We start from the raw sequence: 20,112 nt of genomic DNA on the forward strand, positions 1-20,112 counted from the left end.
CGGCGCGTCTCTTGGTGGTGTCTGTGGTCGCGTGGATATGGCGCCATAGCGGCGGGAGCCCCAGTTCAGCCGACTTCGGCTTACAGGCGGGCTATGGGACGCGCGCATTCGCTCGGCAAACTCGTCAGGGTACGTGAGACCCGACGACGAGCGCCGGGTGGCGGCTGAAGGCTGGGAGGACGCGGCGTGTGGCCTCTCGCTTTGCAAAACCTGAGGCGCGGATGCCTGGTTTGCAGGTGTGAAGCGACGAGCGGTCGGCCCTTCGGCCCCGGCCCACCGGCGGCCGCTCTGGTTTTTGGGAGCGTGAAGTGCCTCCCACGTGCAAAGTTTAGCACTCGGGGGTCCGGGGCTGAAGAGCTATGGCCAGTATCACCCAGTTGTTCGATGACCTCTGCGAGGCTCTATTACCGGCCGCCCAGGCTCACCCGGGTCAGCGCCCCGTGGACAGGAAGAGGGCAAAGCGGAGCCTGAAGAGGGTAGCCTACAATGCTCTTTTCGCCAGTCTGTTTCAAGAGGAGACTCATCAGCGGCCGCCTGACTCGGCGAAGCGCCCCGTGAAGAACAAGGTCCTCATGCTGTCCTTCGATTTGAGGGTGGGTGGCTTGGGGCCAGAGGCTGACCGTTTGGAGGAGCTTGTGGAGAAGTTGGAAGCAACCCCTGGCTGTCCTCTGGTGGAGGTGGAGTCAGTGCTGGACCTCTTGGTCCAGTTGGCGGGGAGCGGCCCCCCTCAAGTGCTGCGGAGAAAACGGGATTTCTTCTTTAACAACAAGCACGCAGGCAGAAACGTACCCTACGGCGGCTACGATTGCTATGACCTGAGTGTGTTTGAAATGGACGTCAGGTCACTTATCTCTGGAGAGGAGTATTTGTGTCATAACATGTTCCAGGAAGCCCTTCAGGTGATGGAGGCTACCCCAGGTACTGGCCTGCCCACCGTTGGGCGCTTCTCTCTTGGTGACTCTTGTGGTGACAGGTTTGAGAGAGACACCCGGGTCTCACTCTTTGGTGCCCTCGTGCACAGCCGCACATATGACATGGATGTGAGATTGGATCTGCCCCCTGTGCCGGACAGCGCGGACTTTTCTGGACTGGCCATTAAGGTAGTGTTTCTTTCCCCTCAGTATCCCTAGAGGTTTGGGCAGTGCCATGGTAACGCTGGAAAGCTCGTGTCCAGAGCATCAGGTGACTGGATTGTTATGAGGGAGAGGTGTTGGAGAGGACTTACTGACCTGGTCTTGCACAGGGATACCTGCATCAGAAAAATAACACGACTGTTCACCTTTTACCTCAGCTTAAGCCACTTTTCTTCTCTACTACTGGTAACTTAAATTAAATTAATTAAAATGAAATAAATCCTGTTCTTCAGTTGCAGAAACCACATTTCAAAATTGCCTGGTGTGCTTGCTTTTTGGTATACTTTCCCACTTGTAACATGGATTTTTCCTGCCAGTCATTGAGTAAATTGTCATTGTCTCTTGTATTTTATTCTTTGTAAATTCTGTTAAAGGACAATCTATTCCTACTCAGTTATTTTTTTATTATGAAATACGTAGGCTGTTTCCAAGTTTAAATGATGCTACAGCAAAATCTCAGTGTACATACATTTTTCCAGGTTTAGTATAGTTTTGTTTTCCTCCTAAGTGCTGAAGGGGTGGGGTGGGTAAAGACAGGGTTTCAGGGTAGCTTAGGCTGGCCTCAAAGCTCAAAGATCATGGAGATCTTCTTGCCTCATCGTACAGAGTACTGGGACTTCCATATGACTTTGTGTTCTTTTCCCTAAAATGAGGCCATGTATTTATGTGAAATTAAAAATTAACACCTTTGGTTTTAGGTAAATCTTTCCATGTAGCCAGTCTGGTTACAGCCCCGGGAGTGCAGGAATTACAGGCATGCACCACCACACCTGACAGAAATTGATAGTGGATTATTTTTTTAAATATTTATTTGTTATGTATACAGTACTCTGTCTGCAATTATGCCTGCGTGCCAGAAGAGGTCATCAGATTTCATTATAGGTGGTTATGAGCCACCATGTGGTTGCTGGGAATTGAACTCAGGACCTCTGGAAGAGCAGTCAGTGCTCTTAACCTCTGAGCCGACTCTCCAGTCAATAGTGGATTATTTTAATTCTTTCTGTGATGCCATTGTGGAGGGCTGCATTGTGTAGTACATAGAAACTTGAGAAAATATAAAATATTTTGCTAGGTGTGTTCCTCTAGGGAACAAATAGATGAGGATAAAGTTCCGGAATGTTATGTCACATTTAGATGAGTGCATAGACAAAGCGATAGATAATGAACTGCTTTTCCTTGTGGTCTCCAGGTCCCACAGATGGTGGATCAGTGGGAAGATGAAGGGTTCCAGTCAGCTTCCAATTTAACTCCTGACTCCCAGTCTGAACCAAGCATGACCCCGGATTTGGACCTGTGGGAAGCTGTGCTCACATATGAAGCCAGCAAGCGGAGGTGCTGGGAGCGCATTGGATGGTATGTGAACCTTCCTTTGCCTTTAAATGCACTGTGCCTTTGTCCCATGTCAACAGCTTACTTTGAAACCCCAGGCAGTTGTCTGTAGAAACATGAGTGTTGAGATGAAGAGGCTGACATTTCAGGTAAGCTAGTGTACAATGATGTCTGAATCCTATGAGGTAGGGGAAGAGGAGGGGAAAGAGCTCCCCACCCCTCCTCTTCAGTGGAGTTAACTCTGCAGACCAAACTACAGTCTGTCTTTCCAGCAGGACTGCTAGACAGATGTCCTAGGGCAGCTAGCAGGCTGTGTGGTCAGTGCCTGGGAGATGCTCCAAGAAACTTACTACATGAGTAGAAGCCATGGGTGTGGTGCCTTCTGCTGGTAGAAGCATCAGCCATAACAGCCTTTCCTTGGGTGGCTAGCATTGGCTAATCTGGAGCCACATACTCTGTATATATCTGGGGCCATGGGTTTTTTCCTTCGGTTCCTTTCCTGGTCTGAGTTGGTACCCTTTGGAAACACTCAGAATGAGAATTGAGGACATGTACTTCACAGACATTTGTTCATGGAGCCCTGTTCACTCCCCTTTTGCTACCCAGTCTGGGAAAACAGCAGGGGAGCCCTGAAGTAAAGAGTCAGGGCTGGAGGAGCCGTGTGTCATCTGATTTGGCCTCCGGTTCCCTTGGGGTCTCTGAGAGGAACACATGGGGGAGTGATAAAGCCTCTCTGTGTGTAGGGCACTGCTCCTATGTGAGGAACTTTCCTAGGTGTGATCATAATTGCGCTTTTGAATCCCTCAAGCTCCCTGCCATGGTGTTGATAGTGTCTTGCCTTTTAGTGGCTTCTCTGTCCTGTAACTTCACACTAGGGTTTTGGTCCTGTCTTGTTTGTACAAAGCAATTCTGCCAACCCCTTACATGTTGAGAAATTGACCTTATAGCCCATTGCTTTATTTGTAAATATTTATTATTGTTATTTCATGTTAGCTGGGTTGTTGTTTGGGAGACATGGTCACTTAGCTCATTTGTTATCCATTGTGAACACACTTCATCCTTTTGGTGGTCTTGGAAGCACAGGATTAGCCAGAGGGCTCTAGCACAAAGTAGCACTCAGGCAGTGTTTCCTGCGTGGAGGACTATATCCCCAAAGTCATGATGTTTGAGACAAGCTCTTGCTGTATTGCTCAGGCTAGCCTTAGATGCCTGAGCTCAAGGATTCTTCTTACCTCAGCTACTCAAGTAACTGGTACTATACATTTGCATCTCTGTCCCTGTCATCTAAGGAACTTTAACGTAGGGTCGTAAGATGAAGAGCACTACCGGTGTCTAGGCGAGAGAATGGAAATACTGATTTGATCATTTATAGGCTCCAGGGTTATGTGGCATGCCCAGAGATTATTCATATAGAAATCAAGAATTGGGGCTGGAGAAATGGCTCAATGGCTAAGAGTATAGGCTGTTCTTTCAATGGACCCAGATTTGATTCCCAGCACCCACGTAACAGCTAACAACTCTCTGTAGCAATTGTCAGAAGGGGATCTGATGTCCTCTGCCAGCCTATGAGGTTATGAGGCATGCATGTGGTACACAGATATATTCAACCAAGCACTCATGCATATAAAATAAAAAGAAATCTTAAAAGAAATCAAGAAACTTGTGGAGGTGGGAAATAATGAAACAAAGCTTTTGTTGGGTCCAAAACATTATTTAAAAAGGTTTCCCATGGGCAGTTTGTTCGTGTGGGACAAAGTTTCACTATATAGCTCAGGGTGGCCTTGAACATACACTTTCTCTCTCTCTCTCTCTCTCTCTCTCTCACACACACACACACACACACACACACACACACACACACACACACTGAAAGTAAAATACATCTTTTGAAAAACAAACTAGAAACCCCATGCAGAATGTGCACTGTGGAAGACATGTAGTGTACTAAAAGGGTATGCAGGATGCTGAGGATCTACAGTGTTGTAGGATGCTGAGGGTCTACAGTGTTGTAGAATGCTGAGGGTCTACAGTGTTGTAGAATGCTGAGAGGATCTACAATGTTGCAGTATGCTGAGGGCATGCAATATATGCAAGTTGCAGAGCCCAGCTAGTTAGCTTGTGTTGATTGTTTGCATGTGTATTCTCTCTCTCTCTCTCTTTCTTTTTCTTTCTCTTTGATAGGACCTTTTATGTAACCTAAGCTAGATATGAACTCAAATCTTTCTACCTTTTGCAGTCACCTTGGTAAGAATTTATGGATGTAGTTTCTGAAATTCCTAAAGGACATAATCTTACAGCAAACATTTTGTTTTTAATTAAGTTTTTACATTAGAGCTTTTTAAAATGTAGGGTCTTACATACTCAAGATTGGACTTTAACTTACAATGTAGCTGAAATTGGCTCTGAACTCCTGATCTTCCTGTCTCAGTCTTCGAAATCCTGGAATTACAGGCATGAACCACCATGCCTGACATTGCTGCACTTAATTTTTATTTATGTTTTAAAAATTTGGAGGTGGGTGCTGGAAACATGGCACAGCAGTTAAGGACAGCAGCTGTTCTTCCAGAAGACCTGGGTTCAATTCTTAGGACCAACTCACAACTGTCTGTAACTTTTCTTTTTTTTTTTAATTTTATTTTATTTTATGATTTCTTTTTTTTAAATTTATTTATTATGCATACAATATTCTGTCTGCGTGTATGTCTCCAGGCCAGAAGAGGGCACCAGACCTCATTACAGATGGTTGTGAGCCACCATGTGGTTGCTGGGAATTGAACTCAGGACCTTTGGAAGAGCAGGCAATGCTCTTAACCACTGAGCCATGTCTCCAGCCCCTATTTTATGATTTCTTTAACTTTATGTACATTGGTGTGAAGGTCTCAGATCCTCTGGAACTGGAGTTATAGACAGTTGTAAGCTGCCATGTGGGTGCTGGGAATTGAACTCGGGTCCTCTGGAAGAGTAATCAGTGCTCTTAACCACCGACCCATCTCTCCAGCTCTTGTAACTTTTCTTTAATTTAAATTTTCCTTACTTTTTTGAGACAAGGTTTCTCTGTGTAGCTATAGTTGTTCTGGAACTCATGCTCCTCCTGCCTCTGCCTCCTGAGTGCTGGGATTCAAGGCATGGGTCACCATGCCTGGCTGTATATAACTTTAATTCCAGGGGCTCTGATACCCTCCTCTGGCCTTTGCAGGCACTGCATGCATGTAGTATACAGACATACATGGAAGCAAAACACCCATAACAGCCGGGCGGTGGTGGCACATGCCTTTAATCCCAGCACTCGGGAGGCAGAGGCAGGCGGATCTCTGTGAGTTCCAGACCAGCCTGGTCTACAAGAGCTAGTTCTAGGACAGGTTCCAAAACCACAGAGAAACCCTGTCTCGAAACCCCCCCTCTCCCCCCCCAAAAAAACACCCATGGGGCTGGAGAGATGGCTCAGAGGTTAAGAGCATTGCCTGCTCTTCCAAAGGTCCTGAGTTCAATTCCCAGCAACCACATGGTGGCTCACAACCATCTGTAAAGGGGTCTGGTGCCCTCTTCTGGCCTGCAGGCATACACACAGACAGAATATTGTATACATAATAAATAAATATTTAAAAAAAAAACAGAAAAAACACCCATAACATAAAATAATGGGACTGGAGAGTTGGTTCAGCAGTGAAGAGAATTTGTTCTTGTAGAGGACCTGGGTTAAATTGCTAGCACCCACATGGTGGTTTACAAACATCTGTAATTCTGTCTCTGGGGGATCTGTCACCCTTCTCTGGCCTCAGTATGTACCAGACATGCATGTGGTAAACAGATGTAAGTGCAAAGCAAAACACCCATACACACACAAAATAAAATAATAAAACATACATATGCCATACATACACAACACACAAGAACAATACTCTATGTGAGTCATGGCCTGTCCTTGTCCATCCATGACTGGATGCTGCTTTTGGGACCTCAGGGCATTTGCCTGAGAAACTATTGTAGCCTGGGAAAAAGGCACACCTGACATTAAGGTCCATGCTGCCCCATCTGTTCATCCCCTTCTCTTCTGTCTTCCTCACAGCCCTCCTGGTTACCGAGAGGAGCCCTACCTCACCGAGGCAGGAAGGGATGCCTTTGACAGATTCTGCAGGCTCTGCCATGGGGAGCTACAGGCCCTCAGTGGGGGTCTACTACAGGCCCCCAAGCCTGTGCTGGTGGAGGAAAGCGAGCTGGTGAAAGACTCACTGAATGTTCTGCTGGGAGTTGTTTCTGCTACATTTTCTCTGTGTCAGGTGAGACGGGCTCATGGCTACCAGGGCCAACCTTGTATTAAATAGCTTGTGCTCTCTCGGGCATGCTCAGCATGCTCAGGGTAGGGTGAGATCCAATGCCGTGAGTGTCAGGGAAGGCCAACTCTATGGGCTGACTAAAGATAGCCACAGGTTAGGCTGCTATATAAATCAGTGTTGGAATTCTTGCCTGACATGTGAGAGGCCCTGCGTTCAATCCCCAATACTGTAAAACAAAACAGGCATTCAGTTTGAATTTTCAAGAGTATTGACTTACAGTTAGGTGTGGTGGTACATGCCTTTAATCTAAGCACTCGGGAGACAGTGGCAGGCAAATCTCTGTGAGTTTGCAGTTAGCCTAGTCTACAGAGTGAGTTCCAGGACAGTCAGGGTACCACAGAGAAACCCTGTCTTGAAAAACAAAAAAACACACCAAAACCAAAAAACAAACACACAAAAAAGATTTGTTTATTTTTTTTTATGTGTATGAATTTCCTGCCTGCGTGTATTATGCGCATGTGTACCCAGTAGCCGTGGAGGGCAGGAGAGTACTCCTTTAATCCCAGCACTCAGGAGGCAGAGACAGGTGTATCTCTGTGAGTTCGAGGCCAGCCTGGTCTACAGAGTTAGTTCCAGGACAGGCTCCAAAGCTACGCAGAGAAATCCTGTCTCAACAAACAAACAAAACAAAAACAAAACAAACCCCCAAAAAACAAAAAAAACAACAAAAAAAAAAGGATTGCCCTGGAACTGGAGTTATGGGGGGAGGGGTGGTTGTGAGCCGCCATGGGTGCTGGGAACCTAATCCAGGTGCTCTGTAAAACCATTAAGTGCTCTTAACTCTTAACAGGAGCCTCTCCAGCCCTGTTATTTTTTCTTGACCTATCTAAACACATATGACACAGAATTTACTGCCCTATTAGGAGGCTGTGTCTACAGACTAAGTGTTCAACTTCTTTTTTTTTTTTTTTTTTTTTGGTTTTTCGAGACAGGGTTTCACTGTGGCTTTGGAGCCTGTCCTGGAACTAGCTCTTGTAGACCAGGCTGGCCTCGAACTCACAGAGATCCGCCTGCCTCTGCCTCCCGAGTGCTGGGATTAAAGGCGTGCGCCACCATCGCCCGGCAGTGTTCAACTTCTTATAGGTAGATTTCTATTTTCTAGAGTCAGTTTTGTAAATTTATATGTTTCTAAGAAATTTTGCATTTGATCTGGACTATCTAATTTGTTGACATACAGTCATTCTTATTTAAGTGTGTGTGTTCCTAGGGATGGAACCGAGGGCCTGGCACATGCTAGGCAGGTGCTCTACCACTGAGCTGTATCCCAGCCCAGATTTTTCTTTTTTAATTACATTTATTTCCTTGGGCAGGGACATGTACCATGTGTACATGTGGAGGCCAGAGGACAGCTTTTAGGAATTGGATCTTTCCTTGCACTGTATGAGTACTGATGATCAAACTCGGGTAGGTCAGGCTTGGTGGCAAGCACCTTACCTGCTGTTTTAATTAGGTTTCCTATTGCTGTGATGAAACACCATGACCAAAAGCAACCTGGAGAGGAAAGAGTTTATTTGGCTTCCACTTCCAGGTAATATAGTCTATCACTGAGGGAAGTCAGGGCAGGAACCTGGAGGTAGGAACTGAAGTAGAAGCCATGGAGGATGCTGCTCACTACTAGCTTGTTCTCATAGCCTCCTCAGCCTACTTTCTTAGACCATCCTGAGCCACCTGCCCATGGGTGTCACTGCCCTCAGTGATTCCTCCCCCCCTAGTTAATCATCAATCAAGAAGATGTGCCACAGGCTTGCTAATAGGCCAATCAGATGGGGACATTTTCTCAGTTCAGGTTCCCTCTTCAAAAGTGACTTTAGCTTGTGCCAAGTTGACATAAAAACTAGCCAGTACATCTGCTGAGCCCTATCACTGGCCCAGATTCTTTCTTACAACAGTGTTGAAATTGGTTGTTGTTTTTGTTGTTGTTGAAACCGTATTTCTCTGTATCCTGGAACTTACTGTGTAGACCATGCTGGCCTGAAGTTCACAGAGATCTAACTGGTTCCACTTCTCAAATGCTGGGATTAAATGTGTGTACCACCACGCCTGGGTTGTGTGTTTCAGTGTCAGTATGTACATATGAGTACAGGTGCCTGTGGCGACCAGAAGAGAGTGCTGGATTTCCTTATGAGCTACCCAGCGTGAGTGCTGGGAACCAAACTCCTGAGTCATCGCTCCAGCTCCGTGGCTTGCATTTTGTTTTCAGAACTTTCTGTTTGTGTGTCTTGGATTTGGGGAACTCTGAGTGGAAAGAAATGGTATCACATAAGGTCCTGATGTCTTTCTGACTTCTGTAACTCCTTTCTGCCCTGTAGCAAACTCAAGCCTTTGTAGTGGAGCTGGGTGTCCATGTGTCAGGTGCATCTCCTGAGAGCATCAGAAGCATCCTTTCAGAGGTGGCGGAGTATGGAACCTACTACACACGCCTGAGCCATTTCTCTCTACAACCTGTAGTAGGCTCCATGTGCAGCAGGGGCCTTGTGTTCCAGGTATGCCTTTGTGAGAACCATGCTACCTTCACGAAAGAATTAAGAGTTCAGAATTATGGGTTGAGAATCCTCAATCCAAACTTCTTAAGAAGCTGGGTGTCTTCAGATTGTTTTACTTCATCTATTATTCCACTGGAACCCTGTGTCAGCTGTATTTGGGCAAAGGCATAGAGGGAGGCAGGTGTGAGCATTTAGGGACTGAGAGCACGGACCTACGAGAGGTGTGTGAGCCAGATATAAGCCACCTGTTCCACATAGGCCCCAGTGTTTTGTATGGTGTGTGGCAAGGCGGAGCTCCTGTTCTAACGGACAGATTCTTGAGGCACCCAGGATTTTCTGTTTATTGGGAGACTTGCAACCAACTTGCATGCTGGTAGAATCTTAGAGAATCCTGGTAGCCAGGGCAGGTGAGGACAGGTGTGCAGGTTAGCAGAGTGTTTTGCAGAAAACATGGGCAGGTATCAGGGAGTGGTGGGGGCAGGGTGCAGCCTAGGAGGAGCTGGGCCACACAGGTAAAGTCAGCAGGCAAAGGAACTACCCCACATTAGTTTTCAGGGGTGTGTTAGGAGCTGCATGGGAAAGTCGTTCCAGGCAGAACAGTGAATGGAATTCCTAAGTAAGGACCAGAGGCTGCAGGTGCTGTAGAATTAGTCTGAAAGGGGAGTCCATTGGAGGTGAGGCTGTGGTTCCCGTTTTCCTGGCATGTAGGCAAGACAGGCCAAGGTAGGTGGACAGGGTTTGTTCCAGGGTGACCCTGTCTTAGTGCGATGCGAAGGGGCAAAACTGCATCTGCGGCAGAGCCTATTCCTTAATCTGTGTTCTAGTAACGTTCTTCCTCCTGTCCGGGCTTAAGCCATAAATGCCCACTGCTTGGAAAATGGGGCCACCAGGCTATGGCCTGGAAGCACTGCCTTGTTTCCAGCTTGGGGGTGTCCTTTCAAGTCTTGAGTGCATGACTGCCTCCGTGTCCCAGCTGCCCTCCTTCTACTCCTTGCCCACAGGCCTTCACCAGCGGCATTAGGAGGTACTTGCAGTATTACCGGGCCTGTGTTCTCTCCACTCCGCCTACCCTGAGTCTCCTCACCATTGGCTTTCTCTTCAAGAAACTGGGCCGGCAGCTCAGGTGAACCTCAGCACAGTGGCCTAGCATGGCCCTCAGGAGCAAATGTAGGGCTTTCAGGGTAGTGGAGAGCAGGCTCTGCTCCCTGGCAGGGGGGCCGGGAGATTAGTCCTTGGCTGCCTGAACAGTCCGTGCACAGCTGGTCACTATGTGCATTATAATGTGTCTGCTGGCAGATAATATGGGAGGTGGACATGTTCTAGGCAGCAAGAGTTGGGAAGGTAGAGCCTGGGATCTGGATGCTATGAATGGGTCCTGTTGTGAGTGGGGTCATGTGGATCACAGACTACAGTGGGGTAGAGAGGGTGAGTGTTCATGGGGGGGTTGGTGCTTGTCCTCGTCAGACAAGGTGGGAACCTATCATAAGAGGGAGTTAGGGAGTCAAGGTAAGGATGAGGTGGGGACACCCAGTGTGGATGTGTTAGTGCCATTTGGGAGGATAGCACAGAAACAGTGCTGGGCAGGGGTCCAACAGGGTGCTTCGATCTGGTTTTTGGGGGTACAAGTAGTTTTTAAAGCCTGTGTAGATCAGTTGCTAGGGGGAAATGAATAATATTTAGCTTACTTGATTGATCTGGTCCTTAGGACCCTGTGCTCCTGTCATCTGGTCTGATCCAGTTTCTGTGTCTAGGTACTTGGCTGAGCTTTGTGGTGTTGGCACTGTATCCCTGGTGACCAGTGGAGAGCCCAGGGCTGTGTTCCCCACCGTGAGTCATCCTTCCTTTTCCTGAGTGTGAGCTTGCATGCTTCCCTTGTCCAGTGTGGTGGTGTGGTCTGCTCGCCATATTGCCTAGACAGGCAGCGTGCCGTACACTGCAATGGTTGTACACCATCCTGCTTCTCACTGTTTGCAGGGTGTGAAGCTCCTGTCCTACCTCTACCAGGAGGCCCTGGATAACTGTAGTAATGAGCACTATCCTGTGCTGCTGTCTCTCCTGAAGACCAGCTGTGAGCCCTACACACGGTGGGTGCCCTGTACTGGCCATGCCTGTCTCCCTGCAGTGCATGGGGAAGGCTACACTCAGACCAAGTATGGATTTGAGTTTCCTATTGTCGATCCACTGAGTGTTGGGGTCCATGTGGAAGCACTCTGGATAAATGGGCGTACTAGGCAGGAGACCATGCCCAAAGCTGCAGTATCACTGACAGTGTCCCATTTCACTCTGTGGACTGGCCACACTCAGCTGATGATCCTGCCTATTTGTCACACCCACCCGCCACCCACGCCTGACTAGCTCCGCCCTCCCCACCATGTCCCATTATCCCACAGGTTCATCCATGATTGGGTGTACAGTGGAGTCTTCAGAGATGTTTATAGGGAGTTCATGATCCAGGTTAACCATGAATACCTCAGCTTCAGAGGTAAGTAGCCATTGGCTGCTAGGCAGTGCCCTCTGCCTGGGGTCAGGGCTGTTGTAACTGCAGATCATCCTGTTCTGTCCAGATAAGTTTTACTGGACCCATGGCTACGTGCTCATTTCCAAAGAGGTGGAGGACTGTGTTCCTGTGTTCCTGAAACACATTGCCCATGATGTGTACGTCTGTGGGAAGACCATCAACCTGCTGAAGCTCTGTTGTCCCCGGGTGAGAGGGTCCTGCTAGCTGGTGGGGGGCTTGTGTCCAGGCGGGCAGTCAGGTCTGTCTAGGGACTGTGTCTGACTGGGGGGTGCTAGTGTGTTGGCTGCCACAGTCCTCTGTGTGCGAGGTGAGATCCCACGGTGCTCCTCGGCTTCTGACTCCACTTCTGCTGATGCTGATGGCCCCATACATGGTGTCTCCATTGTTGGGGTATTTGCTTTGTGGAGTCATCAAGGGTTTCAGCTGCCCCCAGATTTAGGAATGAACTTTTCAAGAAATGGCTATCTGCATACGTCACTGTAAACCCAGTTGTGAAGCAGTGCTTGGCTCTTGTTCCCGGCCTTGGCCATGTACTCACTGAAGCCCTTCCTCTTTGGCAGCACTACCTCTGTTGGTCTGATGTCCCTGTCCCTCGCATCTCAGTGATTTTCTCTCTTGAGGAGTTGAAGGAGATTGAGAAGGACTGTGCTGTCTATGTTGGGCGAATGGAGAGTGTTGCCCGTCACAGCTCTATCAGCAAGGAGGAAAAGGTGCTTGGCTGTGGGAGTTTGGCTTTCTCTGTGCTTCCCTTCACTTCCTGGGATTCTGGGCTTATGGAGCTCCCATCCCAGTGGTGGGCCAGTGCCAGTCTCAACAACTTCTTGCCTGGTACTAATGGGCAGTAGGGGACAGCCAGGCAGATTCAGGGGCAAGAAGAAGTACTGGGCATGGGGCATGTAAGGAAGAGTGGCTCTTTCTGGTGTCTCTGTCCTGGTAGTATGTTTAGGTGGGGACACCCAGGGTGCTTGGTGACAGGTATTCAGAACAGGGCCTTTGGCCTTTTTATTTTTGTTTCCAAGTCTGGGTGACCTTGTCTGCATTCCAGGTTTTACCCATGTTTGGAAAATCTAGGCAGCAAGGCCTAAAGTTCCTCCACTTCAGTAGTCTTTACAAATAATGGGTATGTTCCTGGAAGCAGCACCATAATTCTCCAGTGTACTCTAGGAAAGACATTAGTGACTGGCCAGTGCCAATCAATGGCAGCAGGAGAGACCAGGCAAAGACAGACTCAGGAGCGACACTGCCCGTGAGCCCTTCACTTATCTCTGGGTACATAGTCACTTCCTATTTGCTGCTGCAAGGGGGAGGCCTCCCTGTCTTCCCAGCCTTGGGTGAGGCATCACCTGCTAACATTCTGTGTAGGTTGGGAAGGGCATCTCATAACAGTGGCCAGCAGCAGGTTGTTTTGGAGAACTAGGATAGTGTTCTTTCCACTCTGTCCTAGGAGAAGGAAAGGGCATTAAGATGTTTTGCTTATTGTATTTTAGGAATTGCGTATGGAAATTGCAAAACAAGAATTGATTGTCCATGCCCGGGAAGCAGCTTCTAGGATCCTAACTGAGCTGAGTGGTGAGTGCAGTTCCAGACCTTTCCTCCACTCTGCTGGGTTTCCTGCTGGGCTCTTCACAATTGCATATGCCTCTCACCTTCTCTCTAAGACCGACAGATGTCAGAACAGATGGCTGTGGACACTAGGAAGCGAGAGCAATTTCAGCGGCTGAAGGAACAGTTTCTAAAGGATCAGGAGGTGGGTGGTCTGGGTTCTGGGTGGTTCTGACTCCTGGAATCTTTGACTTAGTAAACGAGGCTGTCTGTGTTGTGTAGCGACGCCTGGCGGCTAGAAAAGAGGAGCTAGATGATGATTTCAGCTATGCTCGTGAGCTCCGTGACCGGGAGAAGAGGCTAAAGGCCTTGGAAGAAGAGCTGGAGAGAAAGGCCAGGTAGGGCTGTGTGGCAGCAGGTTCCACAGTGCTGATTTAGTACAAACTAATGATGGTTATTTTACGTTGTCTTCGTTTTCTTTGATGCTAGGAATCAATTCCAAGGTCCCAATGTTGCTAGGCAAGTGCTCTACCAGTGAGCAACATTTCTTTTATTTGGCTGTTTTTTTCTTTTTTCTTCTCTTTTCCTTCCTTTTGTTTTCTTTTCTTTTTCTCCTTCCTTCCTTCCTTCCTTCCTTCCTTCCTTCCTTCCTTCCTTCCTTCCTTCCTTCCTTCCTTCCTTCCTTCCTTCCTTCCTTCCTTCCTTCCTTCCTTTCTTTCTTTCTTTCTTTCTTTCTTTCTTTCTTTCTTTCTTTCTTTCTTGAGATAGGGTTTTTCTGTAGCTTTGGAGCCTGTCCTGGAACTAGCTCTGTAGACCAGGCTGGCCTCGAACTCACAGAGATCCGCCTGCCTCTGCCTCCTGAGTGCTGGGATTAAAGGTGTACGCCACCACCACTCGGCGTGGTTTTTTTTCCTTAGGTTTTTCGAGACAGGGTTTCTTTGTAGCTTTGGAGCCTGTCCTGGAACTAGCTCTTGTAAACCAGGCTGGCCTCAAACTCACAGAGATCTGCCTGCCTCTGATTAAAGGTGTGCACCACCACTGCCCGGCTGTGCCTATATCAAGACAGAAAGACTAACTAGTAAGTCTGCTGGACCAGGATGTTCTCCTGGGATAAGGGGTTAGAGCCCTTAGGCTATGCTTTGGGGTCCATCCCCAGTACACATAATATGTATTTGCTGTCCTGACTGTTCGTTAATATTATTTATTTTGTGGTGCTGTGGAGCCAACTTTGGGCCTTGTGCATACAAGTAAGCATTACCTTTGAACCACGTCTACAGGATCTTGCTGTGTAGCCAGCCAGCTGGCTGTAAATTTCTAGTCCTTCTGTCTCAGCCTTCCTAGTGCTGTGATTATAGGTGTATGCCATTACACCTTCTGTGGCTGTTTGTTTTTGGACAGGGTTTCTCTGTGTAACAGCCCTGACTGTCCTGAAATTCACTTTGTAGACCATGCTGGCCTTGAACTCACAGAGATCCGCTTGCTGAGGCTGGGATTAAAGGCATTTGCCACCATGCTGGGCGTTTTTTTTTTTTATTTTTTTATTTTTTTTATTCAAACCTGTTTCTGGCCCAACAGAGCAATGGGCCATTAATCTAGCACAGTTCTTGAGTCTGTTTCCTCTTTGTGTCATTAGTTTGTCCTGGAAACTGGCTCATTGTTTCAGTGGAAGGTGTTTATAGCAGGGACTGGCTACATATTCTTTGGTGCCCTTAAGCTCAGCTGTTCCAGCTTAGATACTATTTACAGGGCAAATGAGGGGTTGCCTCTGGCTTGTGCTATGTGCATACACACACACACACACACACACACACACACGTGGGTAGATACTCTGTTCACATAAGAGGAAAACAGACATAGAGGCCATGCTCCTGACTTGTGCCAGCCAAACTGGAGATGGTGCATTGTGCCTCAATGCCCAGTAGTAGGAGGCTTGGAATCCCCAGGTTTTCATTGATTTTGTTCTTTTTGCCAGTCTCCAGTTCTCTTGGATTTGAACATGCAGATGGAAGAGGTCTACTGTGCAGTAAAGAAATATGGCCTGGTTCCATCAGGCTGACCTCAGCCACCTGCTTATTCTCTTATCTCTGGCCATGTACATTTTTTTTCGGGCAATTTGTCCACCAGCAGTGCCAAGTCCCCATGGGGGCATCTGTCCATTGGAGCCTTTCAGTGTGGTGGGCAACAAGGCCACACTGAGAGCCCAGTCTGTTGTGGGGAAGATGGAGAACAGAAGTCTTGGGAGGGGGGCCTACCTGGAGAGCCATCTTAGCCTGAGCATGCCAACCAGCTGGTGCAGAGTGGTGGTGGTGGTGACCATGTCCTCTGCATGTGGCTTCAGGCAGGCGCTGGTTGACCATTATAGCAAGTTGTCTGCAGAGGCAGCTCGTCGGGAGCAGAAGGCTCTGTGGAGAATCCAGAGGCATCGGCTGGAAAGCGCACGGCTTCGTTTTCTCCTCGAAGACCAGAAGCGCATTCAGGTATGGCAATGGTGTCAGCTGCCAGCTCTTGCACACAGTTATGTCCTCACGCCATCCTGTTGTATAAGGGCACAGATGGTACTTGCTGAGGCTCAGGATTCCAGCCAAACCTGGACAGTGAGTGGGCAGCAGGGCCAGTGGCATCTGTGATGGGTGAGGGGTACTGTGTGAAGGCTGTGGTTTGTGCCAGCTCTGTTGGTCACTCTACAGAGCTACTGTGTCTTTTCTGTGGGTTTGAATTTCAGGAGATGCTGAGTGACATGGAGGCTCACCAGCCCCAGAAGCCGTCGAGTGTGTTCCCAAGCACGTGCTCTCAGGTAATAGGCTCTAGCAGGATCTTGGAAGCCCTGCTGGGACTCTGAGTTAGATGCTCTGGCCTGGTTGTCCTATGTCCATCAGCACTTAGTAGGTGTTGGTCACTGAGCTCACCTGGGAGACAGGGTTAAATGACTGGAGGAATTCAATATGTCCTGTGTTTCAGGTCACATCTCCGGGTACTGAGCATGCAGATGAAGGCCATAGCAGTGATCTGGGGTCCACAGAACAGTGTAGGGATTGTCTAAGTCTACCCGGTGCATCAACACCATCAGCCCACAAGTCTGCAGCAGAGGGAGCTGATAACTCTGGGGCTGGACAGGCAGAGGGAGCAGGGCCGTTCTCTACTGGTGTCAACATTACAGACTTTCTGCCTATGGGCCCTGGGATTGAACAGCCTATGGATAACATTGGTACTCCCTTCTTAGAGGTGGCACTGCAGACCATCAGCTCAGACCTACCCACTATAACTCCAGGGCCAGCACTCACAGCAGCTGGGCCCCAGCCTGCCCAGTCAGAGTATGATTTCAATACTGTCCTGAGGCCAGCTTTGGCCACCTCCTCTTTACCAGAACCCTTCCAGGATGTCCAAAATAGTTTGGACAATGAAAAGCAGCATCTACTGGGGGACATGCCCACAAAACTTGATTCATGTGTCCATGACATGCAGGAGACTTTGCCTTGCCCACATCCACTCAAGCAGGACACTCCTGAGGATGGGAACTCCCAGCCTGTGGGGCAGCTCCTTGAACATATGTCAGGGAGTGCTGTCCCCATAGAGAGCCTTGCTTCTGGAATGGTTCCTTGCCAGCAACTTAGGAGCACTTCCACATGTGTGTCAGATGCCAGCATCAAGCAGGGGGACTCTATGTCAGACGTGGCTCTTCCTCGGCCACAGTGGAACATCCATGGACATGTGTCGGAGGCCAGCATCAGAGTTGGGGAGAATGTATCAGAGATGGCTCCTCATAGGCCACGGTGGAATGTCCATGGACATGTATCAGATGCCAGCATCAAGGTAGGGGAGAATGTATCAGATGTGATTCCTTCTCGGCCACGATGGAACATTCATGGTCATGTGTCAGATGCCAGCATCAGGGTTGGGGAGAATGTATCAAATGTGACTCCTTCTCGGCCACGTTGGAACGTCCACGGACATGTGTCAGAGGCAAGCATTAAGGTTGGGGAGAATGTATCAGATGTGGCTCCTTCTCGACCACGTTGGAATGTCCATGGTCATGTGTCAGAGGCAAGCATCAGGATTGGGGAGAATGTGTCAGAAGAGGCTCTTCAGCCACGTGACTGTACTCAGCCTCCCTTGATTCTGGAGGAGCCCTTGCCAGAAGCTGAGCCCGACCTACTCGAGTCCCATCAGTGCTCTCCTGCCCATGTGTCCCAGTCAGGCCTTTGTGTGGAAGCACAGAGCCCTGTTCTGGAATGTGGGCCACAACTACCTAAAGAAATGAAGCCTACCACCTGTTCTAGCCCTGGCAGCACAGAAGAAGGCAGCCCAACCAAGCCCCCTGTTGTGGCTGAGGCTGGCACGCTAAAAAATGGTATCCCTGAGGAGACAGGTGAGAGTGGGCACTGATGGTCGGGGTGGGACCATGGCACAGTAGAAAGCAGGGTCAGGCTGTCTTCTGAGATCCTTGTTTGTCAGCCAGGATTAAGTTGCTGCTGTGGAGTTCTGGAGGGGTTCTCTGGGCCAGCCTCATTGTCCCCTCATCAGGTACTTGGCCCTCCTACCCATTTTGTATCTTTCCAGGTTCAGGGAGGAACAGGGATGCTGAAGACCTCTCTCCATGGCCTCCAAGCTCACAGGTCAGGGAACCATGTAGGGAATGTCATCACATGTGGTTCCTATATGCCCATTTTCAGCACGGGCAAAGTGGGGGGACAGGGCAGAGTGTACTGGATGGGGATGCAGTTCTTGAGGTTGACCTCTTTTTAGGAAGACACAGCTGTCCCAAGCAGCCCAGGCCCTAGTGAGGAGTTATCGGACACAGAGACTGAGGCCAGACGCTGGGGCAAGGAGCAAGCCTATTTGGCAGACCTCACAAAGCTCTACCACCTGGAGCAGTACCCAGACAGCTATGAGTCTATGTGTGAGTGCGTCAGCTACAGTGGGCGGTGGGGGCTGGGTGCTCTAGGCCACTGCATGCCTAAGTTTCAGCACGTCTGTTTTTTTTACCCCACAGCAGAACCTCCTGTTGCGCACCTGGTACACCACATGCTTCCCCAGGCCTTTACTTTCCCTGTGGATCCCCAGGTTCAGTCAGCAGTAGATGAGAGTGCAGTGCAGCTAAGTGAGCTGCTGACCTTGCCTGTTCTTATGAAGCGCTCCCTTACCGCACCTCTGGCTGCCCAGTGAGTGCCGCTACCTGCCCAACTGCAACTACCTGCCCTTTCCTGCCTGCCGCCCTAACTTCCAGCTTCCCCCCACCAGTGTCACCTTGGTGAACAAAGCTGCAGTTGACTATTTCTTTGTGGAATTGCACCTGGAGACACATTTTGAAGCGCTGCGGCATTTCCTGCTGATGGAAGATGGAGAGTTTGCCCAGTCTCTTAGTGACCTGCTCTTTGAGAAGGTTGGAGTTGGAATCAGGCTGACCAGTAGAAGTGTTGTGGGTAGGATGTGGGTGGCTGCAGGCCTCAGGCCCTCCCAGTTCCTAGCAACATGGTGATAGTGCTGCTTGGGCAGAACTTGGGTTGCTAGGCAAGTAGGGAGGGAAGGACATAAACCTGGAACTCCTTGAAACATAGTCTCTTCACTTCCTTAGTTAGGGGCTGGACAGACACCTGGGGAGCTGCTCAACCCATTGGTCCTTAACAGCATCCTGAGCAAGGCACTGCAGTATAGCCTCCATGGGGACACCCCACATGCTACCAACCTGTCTCTTGCCCTCAAGTACCTGCCTGAGGTGTTTGCCCCTAATGCCCCTGATGTGCTGAGCTGCCTGGAGCTCAGGTACAAGGTCAGCAGTGTCCTGCCATGGGTGTGGAGGGGAGGCTTCACCTGCAGCTGCAGGTGCTAAGTGGAGGTTCCTAAACAGGTTGACTGGCCCCTCAACATCGTTATCACCGAGAGCTGCCTGAACAAGTACAGTGGTATCTTCTCCTTCCTGTTGCAGTTGAAGCTCATGATGTGGACACTCAAAGACATCTGCTTCCACCTCAAGCGCACAGGTAGGGCCTGGCCTAAGTTCATCCCATATGTGGCTTCAGGCTGACACTCACCCTGTTTGTTCTCCAACAGCCCTAGTGAGCCACACAGCTGGCTCAGTGCAGTTCCGCCAGCTGCAGCTGTTTAAGCATGAGATGCAGCATTTCGTGAAGGTCATCCAGGGCTATATTGCAAACCAGATCTTGCATGTCAGCTGGTGTGAGTTCAGAGCCCGGCTAGCCGTAGTGGCCGACTTGGAGGAGATCCAGCGTGCCCAAGCCGAGTACCTGCACAGGGCTGTTTTCAGGTGAGACAGGCACCTACATTTGGGTGTGCCCAGGTCACTGGGCAGACCACCAGCAGCTCTACCCTCTACTAGGGGCCTACTGACAGAGAAGGCAGCACCAGTCATGAACATCATCCATAGCATCTTCAGCCTGGTGCTCAAGTTCCGAAGCCAGCTCATCTCTCAGACCTGGGGCCCGGCTACTGGCCCCCGTGGAGCTGAGCACCCCAACTTCCCACTCATGCAGCAGTCCTACAGCACCTTCAAGTACTACTCCCACTTCCTCTTCAAAGGTGAGCCCTCCTTTGGGCTGGGCTGCTGGGGTGGCAAGGCACAGGGTGGGCAGGGTCTGAGAGTTGAATGCTTCTCCAGTGGTGACCAACCTTGTGAACCGTGGGTACCAGCCTCACCTTGAGGACTTCCTGCTTCGCATCAACTTCAACAACTACTACCAGGACTCCTGAGGACAGACAAGATCATGGTGCTGAATCTCCATTGAACCTGTCTGGGGCTAGGGTAGCGAGCACACAGA

The 20,112-nt window shown here is 49.3% G+C and overlaps 1 protein-coding gene across 5 annotated transcripts; it reads left to right on the forward strand.

The window, feature by feature from the left end:
* Positions 1-34: 34 nt before the first annotated feature.
* On the forward strand, positions 35-20,101 carry Tubgcp6 (tubulin gamma complex component 6). 5 transcript variants are annotated; one of them, XM_050131092.1, is made up of 26 exons: positions 779-918; positions 1,122-1,319; positions 2,323-2,486; positions 6,529-6,739; positions 9,106-9,279; positions 10,281-10,402; positions 11,031-11,106; positions 11,254-11,363; positions 11,670-11,761; positions 11,844-11,983; positions 12,358-12,507; positions 13,285-13,366; positions 13,456-13,544; positions 13,622-13,737; positions 15,678-15,816; positions 16,062-16,133; positions 16,298-17,705; positions 17,897-17,952; positions 18,083-18,236; positions 18,330-18,498; positions 18,578-18,719; positions 18,912-19,106; positions 19,185-19,317; positions 19,388-19,601; positions 19,674-19,873; positions 19,953-20,101. In XM_050131092.1, the coding sequence occupies exons 2-26, from the start codon at positions 1,197-1,199 to the stop codon at positions 20,042-20,044; spliced, it is 4,623 nt and encodes a 1,540-aa protein (XP_049987049.1). In that variant the 5' UTR covers positions 779-918; positions 1,122-1,196; the 3' UTR covers positions 20,045-20,101. The 5 variants fall into 5 exon arrangements, 4 of the variants coding, with proteins under 4 accessions (XP_049987026.1, XP_049987035.1, XP_049987042.1 ...); XM_050131069.1 differs by lacking the exon at positions 1,122-1,319 and having other exon boundaries at positions 35-1,100; XM_050131078.1 differs by lacking the exons at positions 1,122-1,319; positions 18,912-19,106 and having other exon boundaries at positions 35-1,100.
* The last annotated feature ends 11 nt before the right edge of the window (positions 20,102-20,112 follow it).

Source organism: Alexandromys fortis, unplaced genomic scaffold (genome assembly GCF_014885135.2).
Source record: "Alexandromys fortis isolate MF-2015 unplaced genomic scaffold, M_Fortis_MF-2015_v1.1 scaffold_28, whole genome shotgun sequence".
Lineage (NCBI taxonomy): Eukaryota > Metazoa > Chordata > Mammalia > Rodentia > Cricetidae > Alexandromys > Alexandromys fortis.